This window comes from Boleophthalmus pectinirostris, unplaced genomic scaffold (assembly GCF_026225935.1).
Source record: "Boleophthalmus pectinirostris isolate CB_2022bp ecotype Guang Dong unplaced genomic scaffold, ASM2622593v1 HiC_scaffold_23, whole genome shotgun sequence".
Classification (NCBI taxonomy): domain Eukaryota; kingdom Metazoa; phylum Chordata; class Actinopteri; order Gobiiformes; family Gobiidae; genus Boleophthalmus; species Boleophthalmus pectinirostris.
The window spans coordinates 3,651,391-3,672,064 of record NW_026571207.1 but is presented as its reverse complement, the minus strand read 5'-3'; the positions used below and the strand labels follow the sequence as shown (position 1 = coordinate 3,672,064).

General features: G+C 42.8%; 1 protein-coding gene across 1 annotated transcript; it reads left to right on the top strand.

Moving 5' to 3' along the window:
- Positions 1-434: 434 nt before the first annotated feature.
- ogna (osteoglycin, paralog a) lies at positions 435-20,069 on the top strand. The gene is made up of 7 exons (XM_055159597.1): positions 435-464; positions 1,964-2,398; positions 11,698-11,755; positions 17,068-17,232; positions 18,408-18,610; positions 19,577-19,669; positions 19,747-20,069. The coding sequence occupies exons 1-7, from the start codon at positions 435-437 to the stop codon at positions 19,915-19,917; spliced, it is 1,155 nt and encodes a 384-aa protein (XP_055015572.1). The 3' UTR covers positions 19,918-20,069.
- Positions 20,070-20,674: the final 605 nt, after the last annotated feature.

The window sequence follows — 20,674 nt, the reverse complement described above, 5'->3', positions numbered from 1 at the left end:
GTTTAGACCTGGTTTAGTCCTGGTTTAGTCCTGGTTTAGACCTGTTTTAGTCCTGGTTTAGACCTGTTTTAATACTGGTTTAGTCCTGGTTTAGACCTGGTTCCATATTTGGTCTTTGCACTTGACTTAAACGTCCTGTAAATGTTTTTTCACTTGTTTTTACTCTAGTTTTTTTTGTGTTTAGTCGTGGACAACAATCGTTAGGGGGGTGTCGCGCGTTTCGTCTCTTGACACGTCGTTTCTCGTCGTCGTTTTGTCCCACTTTTTTTTTTTGGAGACAAATACTTACGTCTTTGAGCGCGTTCGTTTCGGTGTGAGTTTGACGGGGGCGACTTCACGCGGGTCTTCACCCCCGGCCCGGTTCTCGGCGCGCGGCTCTGAAGACGCTCTTTGGTGGATCGGCCACATCTTCTCACTGAACCTGATCCCTGGAGATGCTGATCCCGATTCTGGCTTTGTCCAAAGTTTGTCAAAGTGCTCAAAGGTCAAGAGAACGTGCGATCAAAACCACACGTACAAGCTTTCAGGAAAGGGTGATTAATAACAAACAAACAACAAGAGCAATCAGAAGCATCAACCTGGTCCCTCACGAGGCGTCCGTGTTTCACTTCAGAGTCCAGCCCACATCACATGATCGTTAAATCCACAATGGAAAAAATGAAATAAAAAACATTTGTGTGATCTTGGTCACGTGAGAATGTGTTTACTCGTGTGGAAACTAAATGTCATTGTTCATGAGTTGTGTGTCAGTTTTCTGAGATTTTCAATTTTGTGTTTAAATGAAAAATGGAAAAAAAAAAAAAAAAAAAACGGATAAGAGACCGAACCAGGACTAAACCAGGACTAAACCAGGTCTAAACCATTTTCAGTCCTGGTCTGGTCTCGGTCTCAATCCTGGTTTCAATCCTGTTTTAGTCCTGGTTTAGTCCTGGTTCAGTCCTGTTTTAGTCCTGTTTTTAGTTCTGGTTTAGTCCTGTTTTAGTCCTGGTTTAGTCCTGGTTTTAGTTCTGGTTTAGTCCTGGTTTAGTCCTGGTTTAGAGTCCCTGGTTTAGTCCTTTTTAGTCCTGGTTTAGTCCTGGTTTAGTCCTGGTTTAGTCCTGTTTAGTCCTGGTTTAGACCTGGTTTAGTCCGTTTTAGTCCTGGTTTTAGACCTGGTTTATCCTGTTTAGTCCTGGTTTAGTCCTGGTTTAGTTTAGTCCTGGTTTAGACCTGGTTTAGTCCTGTTTAGTCCTGGTTTAGACCTGGTTTAGTCCTGGTTTAGTCCTGGTTTAGTCGTTTTAGTCCTGGTTTAGTCCTGGTTTAGTCCTGGTTTAGACCTGGTTTAGTCCTGTTTTAGTCCTGGTTTAGTCCTGGTTTAGACCTGGTTTTAGTCCTGGTTTTAGTCCTGGTTTAGACCTGGTTTAGATCCTGGTTTTAGTCCTGGTTTAGACCTGTTTTAGTCTGGTTTAGTCCTGGTTTAGACCTGGTTTAGTCCTGTTTTTAGTCCTGGTTTATCCTGGTTTAGTCCTGGTTTAGACCTGGTTTTAGTCCTGGTTTGTCCTGTTTTAGTTTACCTGGTTTAGTCCTGGTTTAGTCCTGTTTAGACCTGTTTTAGTCCTGTTTTAGTCCTGGTTTAGTCCTGGTTTAGTCCTGGTTTAGACCTGGTTTAGTTTAGTCCTGTTTTAGTCCTGGTTTAGTCCTGGTTTAGTTCCTGGTTTAGACCTGGTTTAGTTTAGTCCTGTTTTAGTCCTGTTTTAGACCTGGTTTAGTCCTGTTTTAGTCCTGTTTAGACCTGTTTAGACCTGGTTCCATATTTGGTCTTTGCACTTGACTTAAACGTCCTGTAAATGTCTTTTCACTTGTTTTTACTCTAGTTTTTTTTGTGTTTAGTCGTGGATAACAATCGTTAGGGGGGTGTCGCGCGTTTCGTCTCTTGACACGTCGTTTGTCGTCGTTGTTTTGTCCCACTTTTTTTTTTTTGGAGACAAATATTTACGTCTTTGAGCGCGTTCGTCCCGGAGCAGTCAGCGAAGGGTTAAGCTCCCCTCACCGCGCCGCCTTTAAAACCCGCAGACTCGACTCCCGGAGAGAGAGACCAGAGCGCGGAGCCGGACGGAGGGAGTTCAGGGACCAGAGGACGGACGGACACGGGTGCAGACTGGTGCGTTCGGGGACCAGAGGACGGACGGACACGGGTGCAGACTGGTGCGTTCGGGGACCAGAGGACGGACGGACACGGGTGCAGACTGGTGCGTTCGCTGCCCCCCTCAGAGACATGAAGCCTCTGCTGTTGCCCTGCGTGGCGCTCGTGCTGTGGCTGGGCCTGAGCTCGGCCGGGACCGGGACCGGGACCGGGTTCAGACCGGGACTTAACCACGAGGCCGGACTGAGCGCGAGGAGGACCTACGGCCGAGCGGCGGTGAGACACGCGCAGACACACACACATTTTCATTTTTCGTAGCTGAAGTTGAGTAAATACGGAAACAGCGAGAGGTTTATAAAAGTTTTTAGCGCGGCCAGGAGTCAAAACTAAACTTTATATTTACACACGTTATTCATCGAATTGGAGTTTATGCTTCAGAAATCTTTTGGTGAGTCGTTTGGAGGAGGGAGGAGAGCTGCAAATCATAAAATAAAAGAAAAGTCGGTGGTTTTTAAAGGTGAAGTGTGGTGGATTTTAATGTTCCCCGTGACAGGACTGTGGGTCTGGACCTTTTACAGACCCGAGCCTGGATCCTGGTCAGAACCTGGACCAATATTCTGCTTCATAATAATAATAGATTTAGATTTAGGTTTAGGTTTAGGATTTAGGTTTAGGTTTAGATTTAGATTTAGATTTAGATTTAGATTTAGTTTAGTTTAGATTTAGATTTAGATTTAGATTTAGATTTAGATTTAGATTTAGATTTTTAGATTTTTTAGGTTTATTTAGGTTTAGGTTTAGGTTTAGATTTAGGTTTAGATTTAGATTTAGATTTAGGATTTAGGTTTAGATTTAGGTTTAGGTTTAGGTTTAGGTTTAGTTTAGTTTAGATTTAGATTTAGATTTAGGATTTAGGTTTAGGTTTAGATTTTTTAGGTTTAGATTTAGGTTTAGATTTAGATTTAGTTTAGTTTAGATTTAGGTTTAGATTTAGATTTAGGTTTAGGTTTAGATTTAGATTTAGATTTAGGATTTAGGTTTAGATTTAGGTTTAGGATTTAGGATTTAGGTTTTTAGATTTATTTAGTTTAGATTTAGGTTTAGGATTTAGATTTTTTAGATTTATTTAGGTTTAGGTTTAGATTTAGGTTTTAGATTTAGGTTTAGATTTAGATTTAGGTTTAGATTTAGGTTTAGGTTTAGGATTTAGATTTAGATTTAGATTTAGTTTAGATTTAGGTTTAGTTTAGATTTAGTTTAGTTTAGTTTAGTTTAGATTTAGTTAGATTTAGGTTTAGATTTAGGTTTAGTTTAGTTTAGTTTAGATTTAGGTTTAGATTTAGGGTTTAGAGGTTTAGATTTAGATTTAGGTTTAGGTTTAGATTTAGGTTTAGATTTAGGTTTAGGTTTAGATTTAGATTTAGGTTTAGATTTAGGTTTAGATTTAGGTTTAGAGTTTAGATTTAGGTTTAGATTTAGGTTTAGATTTAGGTTTAGATTTAGGTTTTAGTTTAGATTTAGGTTTAGATTTAGGTTTAGATTTAGGTTTAGATTTAGGTTTAGATTTAGATTTAGAGGTTTAGGATTTAGTTTAGAGGTTTAGGTTTAGATTTAGATTTAGATTTAGATTTAGGTTTAGTTTAGATTTAGGTTTAGATTTAGGTTTACATTTAGGTTTAGATTTTGTTTAGTTAGTTTAGGTTTAGATTTAGGTTTAGATTTAGGTTTAGGTTTAGATTTAGGTTTAGGATTTAGGTTTAGATTTAGGTTTAGATTTAGGTTTAGATTTAGGTTTAGATTTAGGGTTTAGTTTAGATTTAGGTAGATTTAGGTTTAGGTTTAGATTTAGGTTTAGATTTAGGTTTAGATTTAGATTTAGATTTAGATTTATTTAGGTTAGATTTACGTTTAGATTTAGGGTTAGATTTAGGTTTAGATTTAGGTTTAGATTTTTTAGATTTAGATTTAGATTTAGGTTTAGGTTTAGATTTAGTTTAGATTTAGGTTTAGATTTTAGGTTTAGATTTAGGTTTAGGTTTAGGTTTAGGTTTAGATTTAGATTTAGGTTTAGATTTAGGTTTTGTCGCTTTATTCGTACCCGTAGGTAAATTTGTTTCGCAGATTTGAGAGGCAGGTTCCACATTTCCAGTGTCAGGAGGAACAGATTACATGTACCTGGATTACGTAATCAGAGTACAAATGATGAGTAACTGTATTCAGTTACAGTTACTGTTTCAGTGAGTGGTAATTGGATTACAGTTACTTTGTTGAAGTAAATGGATTACACGGCGGGATTTTACTGTTTTTACATTTTGGGCTATATCCCTTTTTTTTTTTTTTTTTTTTTTCAGTAATTCCACTCATTGCCAGACACTAAACCAGATCTAAACCAGGTCTAAAACAGGACTAAACCAGGACTAAAACTAGGACTAAACCAGGACTGAACCAGGACTAAACCAGACATAAACAAGGACTAAAACTAGGACTAAACCAGGACTAAATCAGGACAAAACTAGGACTAAAACCAGGTATAAACTCGATCTAAACCAGGACTGAACCAGGACAAAGCCTGGACTAAACCAGGACTAAACAGGTCTAAACCAGGTCTAAACCAGGACTAGGCCAGGACTAAACCAGGACTAAACAGGTCTAAACCAGGTCTTAAACAGGACTAAACCAGGACTAAACCAGGTCTTAAACAGGACTAAACCAGGACTAAACCAGGTCTTAAACAGGACTAAAACAGGACTAAACCAGGATTTAACAGTACTAAACTATCAATAATATTTTTAATTTGGTTCAGTAAAGTCTGGGCTTTTTATTTTCTTTTAGCAGATAAAACTTCTTATGTTTCGATATCCGAGTCTTTGCTTCTCTACAGCAAATCAAGTAATCCAAAGTAATCAGATTACATTACTCACTTTAAGTAATTTAATGGATTCTGTTACAAACTACATTTTGGTGTGTGTAATCTGTAATCTGTAGGGGATTACATTTTAAAAGTAAACTTCCCAACACTGCACATTTCACAAAACACGTATAAAAACACAAATTAAAGTGTTTCAGAGGCTCCAGTGCCGAAGGGTTTGTTCTATAAGCAATAAAATTCATCCATCACACTTGACTAAAAACACAATAAATATTAAACAAATCGATTACAATTTATTCATAAGTTCAACAGCAGCTGGAACGAAGCTCCTTTTAAAACGATTTAAAACGATTCTAGATCTTGGGACTAAAAGCCTCAGACCGCAGGGAAGCAGCCGAAACTCTGAGTTCAGCGGATGTTTCACGTCTTTTCAAACACGGAAGCCGAGAGGGGTCACGATAAACGCAAACGCCGCGACAAATACAAGCGCGACAACACAACAAAAAGCCACAACACACCAAAAAAAGCCACAACACACCAAAAAAAACCACAACAAACCAAAAAAACACAACAAACCAAAAAAAGGCCACAACAAAAAAAAAAAGCCACAACCAACCAAAAAAAAAAAGCCACAACCACCAAAAAAGCCAAAACACACCCAAAAAAAGCCACAACAAACCAAAAAAAAGGCAACAAACAAAAAACCAAAAAAAAAAAAGCCACAAAACAAAAAAACCAACCAAAAAAGCCACAACACACCAAAAAAAAAGCCACAACACACCAAAAAAAGCACAACACCAAAAAAAGCCACAACGGAAATGACCGCGGGACTCTATTTTAATGCAAACGCCGCAACAAATACAAAACAACACAAACGTAAAAGCCACAACACGTCAAAAAGCCACAACACGTCAAAAAGCCACAACACATTAAAAAGCCACAACGGAAGTGACCCTGGGACTCTATTTTCCGACGGAACGATCAAGCGGCACGTGAAGAAGAAGAACTACAACGTGAAACGAATAATGATAAAACAATAAATTACTTTTACTTACTTGCGTTTCCAACTTCTCCGTTCCTTTACTTTTCACGTTGTCGTTTTTCTTCTTCACTTGAGGCATGATCGGTCCGTCGGAAAATAGAGTCCCGTGTGTTGTGGCTTTTTTTTTGGTGTGTTGTGCCTTTTTGTTGTGTTGTCACGTTTGTATTTGTTGCAGCGTTTGCATTAAAATAGGGTCCTGCAGTCATTTAAGTTGAGGCTTTTTTTGGTGTGTTGTGGCTTTTTAATGTGTTGTGCATTTTTTGGTTTGTTGTGGCTTTTTAAAAATTTGTTGTGGCTTTTTTTGGTGTGTTGTGGCGTTTTGTTGTGTTGTCGCGTTTGTACTTGTTGCAGCGTTTGCGTTAAAATAGAGTCCCGAGGTCATTTTCGTTGTGTCTTTTTTGGTTTGTTGTGGCTTTTTGTTGGTGTGTTGTGGCTTTTTTGGTGTGTTGTGCCATGGCTTTTTTTTTTTTGTTTTTTTTGGTGTGTTATGCCTTTTTTTTTGTTGTGGCATTTTTTTGTTTTTTGTGTGTTTTGTTGTGCTTTTTTGTTTTTGTTTTTGTTTTTTATGGCTTTTTTGGTTTGTTATGGCTTTTTTTTGCTTTGTTGTGGCTTTTTTTTTGCTTTGTTGTGGCATTTTTTTGGTGTGTTGTGCCTTTTTTTGGTTTGTTATGGCTTTTTTTTGGTATGTTATGGCTTTTTTTTTGGTTTGTTATGGCTTTTTTTGGTTTGTTATGGCTTTTTTGGTTTGTTGTGGCTTTTTTTTGGTTTGTTGTGGCTTTTTTTTGGTTTGTTTGGCTTTTTTGGTTTGTTATGGCTTTTTTTGGTTTGTTGTGGCTTTTTTTTGGTTTGTTGTGGCTTTTTTTTGGTTTTGTTGTGTTTTTTTTTTTTGTTTTTTTTTGTTGTGGCTTTTTTTTGGTTTGTTGTGGCTTTTTTTTTGGTTTGTTGTGGCTTTTTTTTTTGGTTTGTTGTGTCTTTTTGTTGTGTTGTCGCGTTTGTATTTGTCGCGGCGTTTGCGTTTGTCGCGACCCCTCTCGGCTTCCGTGTTAAAATCCTGTGGGACCGTCTCGAGTACACAGAGTCTGTACCGAATACCGAACATTTATCCCTGACGCGGAGCTTCTGAAAACAGAATAAATCTCCCAGGTTTCCTTCTGTGCGCGTCTCTTTAAAAGTGACTGCAGTGAGTTTACTGAAGCACGTTGAAATGATTTGGACAGAGCGTCTTTTGTGTTTTGCGTCTGTTTTATTGCGCTCTGACCGCGTCCTCTCCCCGCCGCCGCCGCTGATGTGGATGTCAGGTTTCCTCCCGCGCTCTGCTCCGGCACATGTTTCTCATGGAGGCGAGGTCGAGCTGCAGTTGTAAATAAAGGGGGGGGCTGACAAAGACACGACTGTGAGCAGCTGGTTTCAATAATCGAGCTCGGGCCGAAACTGTCTGCTCAGTGGAACGTTCTGCTTCGCCGGTAATGAGCCTGGCTGCAGTCGGACGCTCAGGAGTCTGACGGGTTTTGTGAAGAGAGCCAGAGAGCGGCCGTAAAGAGAGTCTGTAAACGCAGGAGCCAGAGCCACGGCGAGGTTCATTGGTAACACTTTGTAATAACTACACCTTATTTAACCTTAATAAAGCATGAACAAAGACTTAATTAATAATGAACGACGAGGAGACCCGACGGACCCGAAGTGGCCGGCGAAAAGACCTCAAGTGTCAAACCTGGACCTGTCACTGTCCGTTAGAATCACTCGCACCACGAAGGCTCATCTGTGCAGTTTTTTTTTTTTTTTTCCTGTGTCTCCAGTTTTCCCCTCATCAACTCGTCAACACGTGGACAACAGCTCAGGTCGTCCAGCTCAGGTCGTCCCCCTCCTCCTGACAGCCCCGGCGGCACCGAAGAAGGTCCAAAATGCAGACGACATATTTTCCTACCGGGACAAACTGGAGCACAAACTGTATTTTTAACTCTGATTAAATGAACCAGTAACACTTTATAATAACTACACCTTATGTAGCCTTAATAAAGCATGAACAAAGACTTAATTCATAATGATTCACACTTAGTAACTACTTAATTACTACCTGAATTAGCACTTAACTTGAACTTAATTCGCCTGTGCTGTAAATAGTTACTCATAAGTATTTCTTACTTAATTACTCATGAACTAAACATTTGTGTGTGCATTTGTAAATGTATATTTAAGTACAAATTTGAGCATTTATTAATGATTAGTAAACCATGAGAGAATGATTTACTAGTAATGCATTATTATTTCTCTGGAATTTGACCAACCTTAACAAATGCTTAATAAAACATAATTAGTCTTATTAGACTTTAGAAAAACTCTCAGAAAGACTTAACTAACAGATAACAGTTGCCTGAATGATCATTGTATTACATTATTAGTAAATCATTCTCTCATGGCTTATTAATCATTAACAAATGCTCAAATTTGTGCTTAAATATGCATTTGTAAACATGCAAATGTTTAGTTCATGAGTAATTAAGTAAGAAATACTTATGAGTAACTATTTACAGCACAGGTGAATTAAGTGCTAATTCAGGTAGTAATTAAGTAGTTACTAAGCGTGAATCATTATGAATTAAGTCTTTGTTCATGCTTTATTAAGGCTACATAAGGTGTAGTTATTATAAAGTGTTACTGGTTCATTTAATCAGAGTTAAAAATACAGTTTGTGCTCCAGTTTGTCCAGGTAGGAAAATATGTCGTCTGCATTTTGGACCTTCTTCGGTGCCGCCGGGGCTGTCAGGAGGAGGGGGACGACCTGAGCTGGACGACCTGAGCTGTTGTCCACGTGTTGACGAGTTGATGAGGGGAAAACTGGAGACACAGGGAAAAAAAAAAAAAAAAAAAACCTTGCACAGATGAGCCTTCGTGGTGCGAGTGATTCTAACGGACAGTAACAGGTCCGGTTTGACACTTGAGGTCTTTTCGCCGGCCACTTCGGGTCCGTCGGGTCTCCTCGTCGTTCTGCGTTTATGGACAAACCGCGTCCTCAGAAGTCACTTTCAGCAGCAGGTCGGTTTGAGACTTTCGGTGATGTTTAAATGTACGATTCTGATTCTGATTAAATCGCTCTGCTGAAGAACGCTCACAGTCCGATCTGAATCTGCTCGTTTCAGGCGGGTTTAACCGAGACTCAGACAGGTGCAGGTCAGACAGGTGCAGGTCCCGACGCTCGCGGCTCTGAGAGTAAAAGTTTGGAGTTGAACTTTACTTAAACGAAAGAGTCTCCGAACAGCTGCAGCAAAGCCAAAACTACAAACAAATCTTAGTGTGTGAAATCCGTCCGTTCAGTTCAGGGTTTTTAGATTTTTCCTGTTATTTGTCCGTCTTTTTGGTCTTGGCATTCTGAAGTTCTGAAGGTTTTGTTTAGTCTCAGAGCTGCGAGGCGTTTTTTCAGACGGCACAGTTCAGTTCGGTTGCAGATTCGTTTTTTTTTGTTGTTTGTTTTTCAGACTGCGGCGGCGTAAAGTGTTCCGCAGGTGAACCGCGGAGGAAACCACAGTTTGTTTTTATAAACCCTTCGCGAGCGTCGCTTATTTCACTTTGGTTTGTGGTGTTTACCCTGAGCCACAGCGACGGATGGACGCTCGCTCAGCAGGGCAAGCCCTCGAGATCAGAACCTGGCGTCTCGTGGTTTAAAAGTGACATAACGCTAGATGTTGTTCACGGTTGGAGACATTACGCGGCGCTTTGTTTTCCATTACGTAATCCCAGCCCGTCGGTGCAGAAGTGTAACTCGTCTGCCTCCTCGTCTTCCACATTTTCACACTCGTCTTTCACATTTTTAATCTCTCGTCTTTCTCATTTTCAAACTCGTCTTTCACATTTTCAAACTCGTCTTTTGTATTTTCAAACTCGTCTTTCACATTTTCAAACTCGACTTTCACATTTTCAATTAGGGCCCGACCGATATGGATTTTGTTGTGACCGATATGAAACAGATAAAATGGAAATTGGAGCTGCCAATATATTTAGTGATGTAAAAATTCACTGTAAATCTTGAATTGTTTAAAAAACTTTGGTTTGGCTCTGGTGGATTTTAAATTGTGTTTATTTAGGAAACATTTGTTGTTATTCTGATTCTTTACGTCAAATTTACAGACAGTTGGACTAATGACATTTTTACATCACATTCTAGACACTAGTGACGGGGATTCCAGTTCTTTTTAGAGAACCGGCTCTTTTGGCTCGGCTCACTAAAAGCAGACGGCTCTTTTGGCTCCCAAGCGACTCTTCAGGTAGTTTTGTTGCAAGCAGGACTAAACCAGAACTAAACCAGAACTGAACCAGGTCTAAACCATGTGTAAAACAGGACTAAAAAAAACTGAACCAGAACTGAGAGTCGGGACTCGGTCTCTGTCTTTCAATCCCAACATTAGTCTTGATTTATTTATTTTATGTTGAACTACAGACAAACATGCAAGTTTTTTCTCTCCTCTGCACATGCAGATTTTTGAAAGTTTGGTTTTGAGTCGCTGTCAAACTCCCACGAGTCTGAACACGACGAGAAGAGACAAAAAGTGAGAGAAAAAGAAAACACGACTCCCGACCGACTCATCACGACTAGAGTCAAGAAACTAAACTACCACTGTTAGTCTTTAGTCGTAAACGCTGCACCGCCGCGGTCATTAACGACATGTGTAAATGTTGATCATTCACACTTCTGTTCACAGTTCATTTACATCAGTGCAGCTCCAGAAACAAATATACAAACAATATAATCACAGATCATCAATAAACAATAAACAAATAAACAAAACCAGTTTCAAAGTCGACACATTTCAACACTCAGACTCACACAGACTCCTCCCACATCACACAGGCTCCTCCCACATCCCACAGGCTCCTCCCACATCACACAGGCTCCTCCCACATCACACAGGCTCCTCCCACATCACAAATCTGAACTAATAAATGTCCTTTTAATCCAAACTCAAACCGACTGTAAAAAGAAAATAATCTCAGTGTTTGGATCTGTGTGTGTGAGTGTGAACAAACACACACACACAAACACACGTGTGTGACGTGACTCTGTGGTGTGTTCAGGGACAGTACGACACACACACACACACAAATGTTTCCGTAGATAAATACTGATGCAGAGTCACATATCAGAACATTTATCTGTCTGTGAATTCAATTAAATAAACATAATGTAGAGAGTCTAAGATTTATAATGAGGTAAAACATGCCCACGTGATCAGCGAGCATATCAGCCGATAGTCGATATGTCTCCAGGTGCCCATATTGGCTGATAATATCGGCCAACCGATATATCGGTCGGGCTCTGTTTTCACACTCATCTTTCACATTTTCAAACTCGTCTTTCGCATTTTCAAACTCGTCTGCCTCCTCGTCTTTCACATTTTCAAACTCGTCTGCCTCCTCATCTTTCACATTTTCACACTCGTCTTTCACATTTTCACACTCGTCTTTCGCGTTTTCACACTCGTCTTTCGCGTTTTCACACTCGTCTTTCACGTTTTCAAACTCGTCTGCCTCCTCGTCTTTCACATTTTCAAACTCGTCTGCCTCCTCGTCTTTCACATTTTCAAACTCGTCTGCCTCCTCGTCTTTCACATTTTCAAACTCGTCTGCCTCCTCGTCTTTCACATTTTCACGACGTGTCTGTGTCTCCTGCAGAGGGCGCTACCTGCAGCTGTTGAACCAGATTCCACTCCCATGACGGTGCAGGCGTCCGGTGAGTAACTCAACACAGCTGTTCATGCCTCATCCCACATGTGACCGTCCGGGACTCGCTCGGACGGTCTGGGACAAATCAGTCGCACGGAATCTGAAAGGTTCGATGTCGAGAGAGGCGTTCCCCAAGGCTCGACTCTAGGACCCAGATTATTTACATTATACATGAACCATTTTGTTAAAGTTTCTGAGCTTGGGGAACATCTATAGTTTTTGTTTTTTGGCAGGTGTTAGGTTTGGGCCTAAGGTTTTTTAAAATCCACAGATATAAGTTGGGGCGCCCCCTAGTGGCCGGTGTACATGAAAAGAGAAAAGGTCGTATTCCACTTTCCTTTTGTCTTAAATTGTTGTATGAGAACACTTTTTGATTGACTTCTGATTGACTTGATAAAAGAAATGTGATTTTAACACTTTAATACAGATTTTAAGGCAGTTTTTATGCCAATTTTATTGTCATGGTCACGTTTTGCTGGAAAAACAGTCCATATCTGTGAAATAAAATAACGATTCAGGCGTCTAAACCCACATGTTCATCTTTAAGGAGTAAAACTGAACATGTGAACATCATTTTAGCGTGAAAAATATTGTTTTGCCAAAAGCCTTTAGGAACAGAAACTGGCTTTTTCTGAAATCAAATGAGGCGCAGAAATAGTTTCATGGTTCGATGAAATGCTCCAGACCAGTTTACGCAAGCGAGTCATATTTAAATGTGACTTTTTCAGAGATATTCACAGTTTATTTTAGTTAAATATGACTGTGATAATGGATTTAACATCAGAATTAGATTCCTTGTATCAAACAAAGTAGAAAATGTGTTTTATACAACAATTTAAGACTAAAGGAAGTGGAGATAAAAACCTTTTCTTGTTTTGGCAGGGGACATTTTTGCCACTAGGGGGCGCACCAACTTGTATCCATGGACTTTTGAAAACCTTAGGCCCAAACCTAACACCTGCCAAAAAAAAAAAAGCTTTTCCAAAAGTGATTTTAACACTTTTTTCTGATTTTAAGGACATTTTTATGCCAAATTTGTTGTCATGGTCACGTTTTGCTGGAAAAACAGTCCATATCTGTGAAATAAAATAACGATTCAGGCGTCTAAACCCACATGTTCATCTTTAAGGAGTAAAACTGAACATGTGAACATCATTTTAGCGTGAAAAATATTGTTTTGCCAAAAGCCTTTAGGAACAGAAACTGGCTTTTTCTGAAATCAAATGAGGCGCAGAAATAGTTTCATGGTTCGATGAAATGCTCCAGACCAGTTTACGCAAGCGAGTCATATTTAAATGTGACTTTTTCAGAGATATTCACAGTTTATTTTAGTTAAATATGACGATGATAATGGATATAACAGAAAAATTGACTAAAAATAAGAACAACAAATCAGTAGAAGTAGAAAAATTGCTTTATATAGCAATTTAAGACTAAAGGAAGTGGAGATAAAAACCTTTTCTTGTACACCAGCCACTAGGGGGCGCCCCAACTTGTATCCATGGACTTTTAAAAAACCTTTAGGCCCAAACCAAACACCTGCCAAAAATAAAAATACTTTTCCAGAAGAGCACCATTTTTATGACTTCCCCCCTGGCTGATACAACATTATTTCACTCTGGAAAACTCTTTTACTCTATAAAAAAGTCACAAATGAAGTAAACAGAGAGCTAAGAAAAGTAAAATATTGGTTTGATTTAAATGGATCAATGTTCATTTTACTTACAAAACCAAATTTTTAGGAGTTAGGATTGATGACGCTCTAAACCGGAGTTTGTCTCGTATAAATGACACAAAAGGCAAAATTCCCCAAGCGATTTCTGTTCTGCGTGAAGTAAAGTTCTCACTGAATGACTCCAGAACTGTACCAGATGGAACTGTATCTGATGGACCGTGTGGAAATTTGGAGGTCAGCATCTAAAACTCACCGACAGCTGTTACTTATTTTACAAAAAAGCGCTTTGAGAATCATCAAAAAAGTATACCCCTAAAAATATACCCCAAAAATATAAAAAAAAATATACACACAAAAAAATAATATATATATATATATATATATATATTATATATATATCCCAAAAATATAAAAAAAATAATAAAAAAAAAAAATATATATATATATATCCCAAAAATATAAAAAAAAAAATACTCCAAAAATATACTCCAATAATATACAAAAAATAATAATAATATATACTCCTAAAATATACACAAAAAAAATATACCCCAAAAATATACCCAAAATAAATACTCCAAAAATATACAAAAAAAATATACAAAAAAAAAATACTCCAAAAATATACTCCAAAAATATACCCCAAAAATATACCCCAAAAATAAGTATAAGTTCAAATATTTGTGCAGAGAAACACAAATCTATTACAGAAATCTTTTTTAATTGATGAACTCTTTCTTTTACAAAATATTATAATATTATGAACAACCTGAAACTTTAAGAAAAATACAATTTCAACACAAAGTTTTAACATGAACTTGTCTGTAAACAGGAATAAGTCCATTTTTGTTGTAAAGATTAAAGGTCTTGGAGGGCCGGATCCAGCCCCCGGGCCGGATGTTTGACACCCCTGATTTAAAGGATGCTCCAGTTTTGTTTTTTTTTAACGATGTGTTTGATGTCGCATTTGTGCTTTACCGAGACAAATATCTTGGTTCAGCTGTGGTTTTAGGACTCTGTGTTCTTTCGAGAGACAAACACATCGTAAAGAAAAACCGGAGCATCTTTAAAAGTGAAGTCACTGGCATCTGTTTGTCCTGACCCTCCATCATTTACTGCGCAAAGAACAACAACTTTAAAAAAAATAAAACAAAAAAAATAACAAAAAACAGACATTCTTGCCCCAAATTGAATCAATATTGGGAGAAAATTAAACAAAACCTTGATGAAACTGTTTTTGGGCAAATGGACGAACGACAACAAAGGAATAAAAACAACCTGGGTTAGACCTGGTTTAGTTCTGCTTTGGACCTGGGTTAGACCTGGTTTAGTTCTGTTTTGGACCTGGGTTAGACCTGGTTTAGTTCTGTTTTGGACCTGGGTTTGCATGTTCTCCCTGTGTCTGGATTTGGGTCAAATGCAGAGAGTGAATTTCCCTTCATTTAATTTCCTTTTACGTGTCAGTGACTGTAACTTTACTCATTATTATACTAGTCCTGGTTTGGTTTGGTCCTGGTTTGGTCCTGGTTTGGTCCTGGTTTAGTTCTGGCTGAAGGACCTAGCTTCAGTGCAAAACACTTTAAAACTCTTTCAACTAAAAACCCAGTTCAGGTTTAGGATGGTTCAGTCCGGGTTCAGTCCAGGTTCAGTCCAGGTTCAGTCCAGGATCAGGATGGTTCAGTCCAGGTTCAGTCCGGGTTCAGTCCAGGTTCAGTCCAGGTTCAGTCCAGGTTCAGGATGGTTCAGTCCGGGTTCAGTCCAGGTTCAGTCCAGGTTCAGTCCAGGTTCAGGATGGTTCAGTCCAGGTTCAGTCCGGGTTCAGTCCGGGTTCAGTCCGGGTTCAGGATGGTTCAGTCCAGGTTCAGGATGGTTCAGTCCAGGTTCAGTCCAGGTTCAGGATGGTTCAGTCCAGGTTCAGTCCAGGTTCAGTCAGGTTCAGTCCAGGTTCAGTCCAGGTTCAGTCAGGTTCAGGATGGTTCAGTCCAGGTTCAGGATGGTTCAGTCCAGGTTCAGGATGGTTCAGTCCAGGTTCAGTCCAGGTTCAGTCCAGGTTCAGTCCAGGTTCAGTCCAGGTTCAGGATGGTTCAGTCCAGGTTCAGTCCAGGTTCAGTCCAGGTTTAATCCAGGTTCAGTCCAGGTTCAGGATGGTTAAGTCCAGGTTCAGTCCGGGTTCAGTCCAGGTTCAGTCCAGGTTCAGGATGGTTCAGTCCAGGTTCAGGATGGTTCAGTCCAGGTTCAGTCCGGGTTCAGGATGGTTCAGTCCGGGTTCAGGATGGTTCAGTCCGGGTTCAGGATGGTTCAGTCCAGGTTCAGTCCGGGTTCAGTCCAGGTTCAGTCCGGGTTCAGTCCAGGTTCAGTCCAGGTTCAGTCCGGGTTCAGGATGGTTCAGTCCGGGTTCAGTCCGGGTTCAGTCCGGGTTCAGGATGGTTCAGTCCGGGTTCAGTCCAGGTTCAGTCCGGGTTCAGTCCAGGTTCCAGGTTCAGTCCAGGTTCAGGTTCAGTCAGGTTCAGGTGGTTCAGTCCGGGTTCAGTCCGGTTCAGTCCGGGTTCAGTCCAGGTTCAGTCCAGGTTCAGGATGGTTCAGTCCAGGTTCAGGATGGTTCAGTCCAGGTTCAGTCCGGGTTCAGGATGGTTCAGTCCGGGTTCAGGATGGTTCAGTCCAGGTTCAGTCCGGGTTCAGGATGGTTCAGTCCAGGTTCAGGATGGTTCAGTCCAGGTTCAGGATGGTTCAGTCCAGGTTCAGGATGGTTCAGTCCGGGTTCAGTCCAGGTTGGGGACTAGGGGTGTACAAAAATATCAATATATCGTAATGTGCTGATAGAGTATGGATATCGTGGGCTGCTGTATCGATATATCGAGTATTTTATCGAGTATTTTTGGTTTATTTTACTAAATTATTTTGTTCCAGCTCCAGTTTTGTTGTTTAAGTGACACATTTGACATTTTCACTGTTTTGAGGATTAAATTGTTTGTGTTTCAGATGAACTTTGAATTTAACAAAGACTTTTAGAGTCACACACACGATTTAGACTTTATTTTTACTGAACCGTATCGAATCGATTTGAAATATATCAAATCAAAAGCAACTTCTGAATGATCCCAGCCCTGTTCAGGACGGTTCAGTCTGAGATTAGGACGGTTCAGTCTGAGTTTAGGACGGTTCAGTCTGAGTTTAGGACGGTTCAGTCTGAGTTTAGGACGGTTCAGTCTGAGTTTAGGACGGTTCAGTCTGAGTTTAGGACGGTTCAGTCTGAGTTTAGGACGGTTCAGTCTGAGTTTAGGACGGTTTAATCTGAGTTTAGAACAGTTCAGTCTGAGTTTAGGACAGTTCAGTCTAAGTTTAGGACGGTTCAGTCTGAGTTTAGGACGGTTCAGTCTGAGTTTAGGACGGTTCAGTCTGAGTTTAGGACAGTTTAGTCTGAGTTTAGGACAGTTTAGTCTGAGTTTAGGACAGTTCAGTCTGAGTTTAGGACAGTTCAGTCTGAGTTTAGGACGGTTCAGTCTGAGTTTAGGACAGTTCAGTCTGAGTTTAGGACAGTTTAGTCTGAGTTTAGGACAGTTCAGTCTAGGTTAGGTTGATTCTTAGGTTGAGTCCTGGTCCAGTCCTGGTCCAGTCCTGGTCTAAGTCCTGTTGTGGTCCCTCAGACCTGCCCACCTGCCTGCTGTGCGTGTGCCTGACCGGGTCCGTTTACTGTGAGGAGGTGAACCCGGACATGACCACGGTGCCGGCGCTGCCCAAAGAGACGGCCTATCTGTACGCCCGCTTCAACAAGATCAAGAAGATCGGAACCAAGGACTTCGCCGACATGTGTGAGTCTCACACACATGGAGGGACCTGACACACACAGAGGGACCTGACACACACAGGGAGGGCACCTGACACACACACGGGGAAGGCACCTGACACACACGGGGAGGACACCTGACACACACAAGGAGGGCACCTGACACACACGGGGAGGACACCTGACACACATACGGGGAGGGACCTGACACACATACGGGGAGGGACCTGACACACACACGGGGAGGGACCTGACACACACACGGGGAGGGCACCTGACAGACACGGGGAGGACACCTGACACACACGGGGAGGGACCTGACACACATACGGGGAGGGACCTGACACACATACGGGGAGGGACCTGACACACATACGGGGAGGGACCTGACACACACACAGGGAGGGCACCTGACACACACAAGGAGGGCAACTGACACACACGGAGAAGGTACCTGACACACACACGGGGAGGACACCTGACACAGTCAAGGTTAGGGCACCTGACACACACAAGGAGGGCAAATGACACACACGGAGAAGGTACCTGACACACACACGGGGAGGGCACCTGACACACACATGGGGAGGGCACCTGAACACACATGGGGAGGGCACCTGACACACACGTGGAGGGACCTGACACACATGGGGAGGACACATGACACACACGGGAGGACACATGACACACACACTTCTGACACACACACAGGGAGGGCACCTGACACACACGTGGAGGACACATGACACACACACTTCTGACACACACACAGGGAGGGCACCTGACACACACACAGGGAGGGCACCTGACACACACGTGGAGGACACATGACACACACACACACTTCTGACACACACACAGGGAGGGCACCTGACACACTCACAGGGAGGGCACCTGACACACACGTGGAGGACACATGACACACACACACACTTCTGACACACACACAGGGAGGGCACCTGACACACTCACAGGGAGGGCACCTGACACACTCACGGGGAGGGCACCTGACACACACGGGGAGGGACACACAGGACACATGACACACACACACTTCTGACACACACACAGGGAGGGCACCTGACACACACACACGGGAGGGCACCTGACACACACACAGGGAGGGCACCTGACACACTCACGGGGAAGGACCTGACACACACACAGGAGGTTGTAATTAGAGCGTTGTCGTGTGTGCAGTGACCCTGAAGCGGATCGACCTGACGGGAAACCTGATCTCGGAGATCGAGGACGGGGCGTTTTCCAAACTGTCGCTCCTGGAGGAACTGTCCCTGGCAGAAAACCGCCTGGTCAAACTGCCCATGCTGCCCGCCAAACTCACCACCTTCAACGCCAACTTCAACATGCTCAAGACCAAAGGAGTCAAAGCCAACGCCTTCAAGGTCACACGGTCTAAAACGGACTCTAAACCCACGGACTCTAAACCCGCGGACTCTAAACCCGCGGACTCTAAACCCGCGGACTCTAAACCCGCGGACTCTAAACCCGCGGACTCTAAACCCGCGGACTCTAAACCCACGGACTCTAAACCCACGGACTCTAAACCCGCGGAATCTAAACCCGCGAAGTCTAAACCCACAAAGTCTAAAACCCGGACTCTAAACCCACGAAGTCTAAACCCGCGGACTCTAAACCCACGAAGTCTAAACCCGCGGAGTCTAAACCCACGGAGTCTAAAACCCACGAAGTCTAAACCCGGACTCTAAACCCGGACTCTAAACCCACGAAGTCTAAACCCGCGAAGTCCAAACCCGCGAAGTCTAAACCCGCGGACTCTAAACCCGCCCCCACGGACTCTAAACCCGCGCCCACGGAGTCTAAACCCGCGGACTCTAAACCCACGGATTCTAAACCCGCGCCCACGGACTCTAAACCCACGCCCACGGACTCTAAACCCACAGAGTCTAAACCCACGGATTCTAAACCCGCGCCCACGGACTCTAAACCCGCGCCCACGGACTCTAAACCCGCAGAGTCTAAACCCGCGCCCACGGAGTCTAAACCCGCGCCCACGGACTCTAAACCCGCAGAGTCTAAACCCGCGCCCACGGACTCTAAACCCGCGCCCACGGACTCTAAACCCGCGCCCACGGACTCTAAACGCGCCCACGGACTCTAAACCCGCAGAGTCTAAACCCACGGATTCTAAACCAGCGCCCACAGACTCTAAACCCACGGAGTCTAAACCCGGAGTCTAAACCACGGAGTCTAAACTCACTGAGTCTACCTGCACCCACAGACCAGACCAGAGACCAGAACTGAGACCAGAAACCTAAACCTGCGCCCAGAGACTTTTAGACTCTTTTTAAATGTATTAAATGTGTTTTTGTTTTTTGTTTTTTTTACAGAAACTGACGAAGTTGTCTAACCTGTACCTGTCGGACAACCAGCTGGAGGCGGTGCCCTTCATCCCTGACAACGTGAGGACTCTGCACCTGCAGGTGAGAGGCGGTACTGCGGGAGGTTCTCTCTGTGTGCGTCCCAACGTTCTGCTCAAATGTTCCTCTGTGTCCCGCAGAACAACAACATCAGCGAGGTGAACGTCAACACCTTCTGCCGCTCCAACGACACCTATTACCTCAGGCCCAAACTCACCGAGATCCGCCTGGACGGGAACCCCGTGCTCCTGTCAAAGCACCCGGACACCTTCACCTGCCTCAACGTGCTGCCCGTGGGCCGGTACCGCTGAGACCAGGGACCAGGGACCAGGGACCACAGACCACAGACCACAGACCACAGACCACAGACCAGACCTGAGACCAGAGACTAGAACTGAGACCAGAGACCGGACCTGAGACCAGAGACCAGAGACCACAGACCAGAGACCACAGACCACAGACCACAGACAGAGACCACAGACCGGACCTGAGACCAGAGACTAGAACTGAGACCAGAGACTAGAACTGAGACCAGAGACCTGAGACCAGAGACCTGAGACCAGAGACCAGAACTGAGACCAGAGACCAGAACTGAGACCAGAGACTAGAACTGAGACCAGAGACCAGAACTGAGACCAGGGACCACAGACCAGAGACCTGAGACCAGAGACCAGAAGTTTGACCAGACCTGAGACCAGAGACCAGAGACCAAAGACCAGAGACTAGACTAGAAATGAGAGACCAGAGATCAGACCCGAGACCAGAACTGAGACCAGAGACCAGACCTGAGACCAGAACTGAGACCAGGGACCAGAACTGAGACCAGGGACCAGAACTGAGACCAGAGACCAGACCAGAGACCAGCTCAGAGACCATACCTGAGACAAGACCAGAAACGAGAGACCAGAGACCAGACCAGAAACCAGACCAGAGACCAGACCAGAGACCAGAGACCAGACCAGAGACTAGAGACCAGACCAGAGACCAAACCGGACCAGAGACCAAAGACCAGAATCCAGACAAAAAGCCGATAAGGCGGAAACAAACACCAGAGACACTCATCTACAT

Coding starts and splice junctions, on each gene's coding strand:
- ogna (XM_055159597.1), top strand. CDS start 435: ATGCTGATCCCGATTCTGGCTTTGTCCAAA. Junction 17,233..18,407: donor CAAGGACTTCGCCGACATGT/GTGAGTCTCACA, acceptor TCGTGTGTGCAG/TGACCCTGAAGCGGATCGAC. Junction 19,670..19,746: donor TGAGGACTCTGCACCTGCAG/GTGAGAGGCGGT, acceptor TGTGTCCCGCAG/AACAACAACATCAGCGAGGT.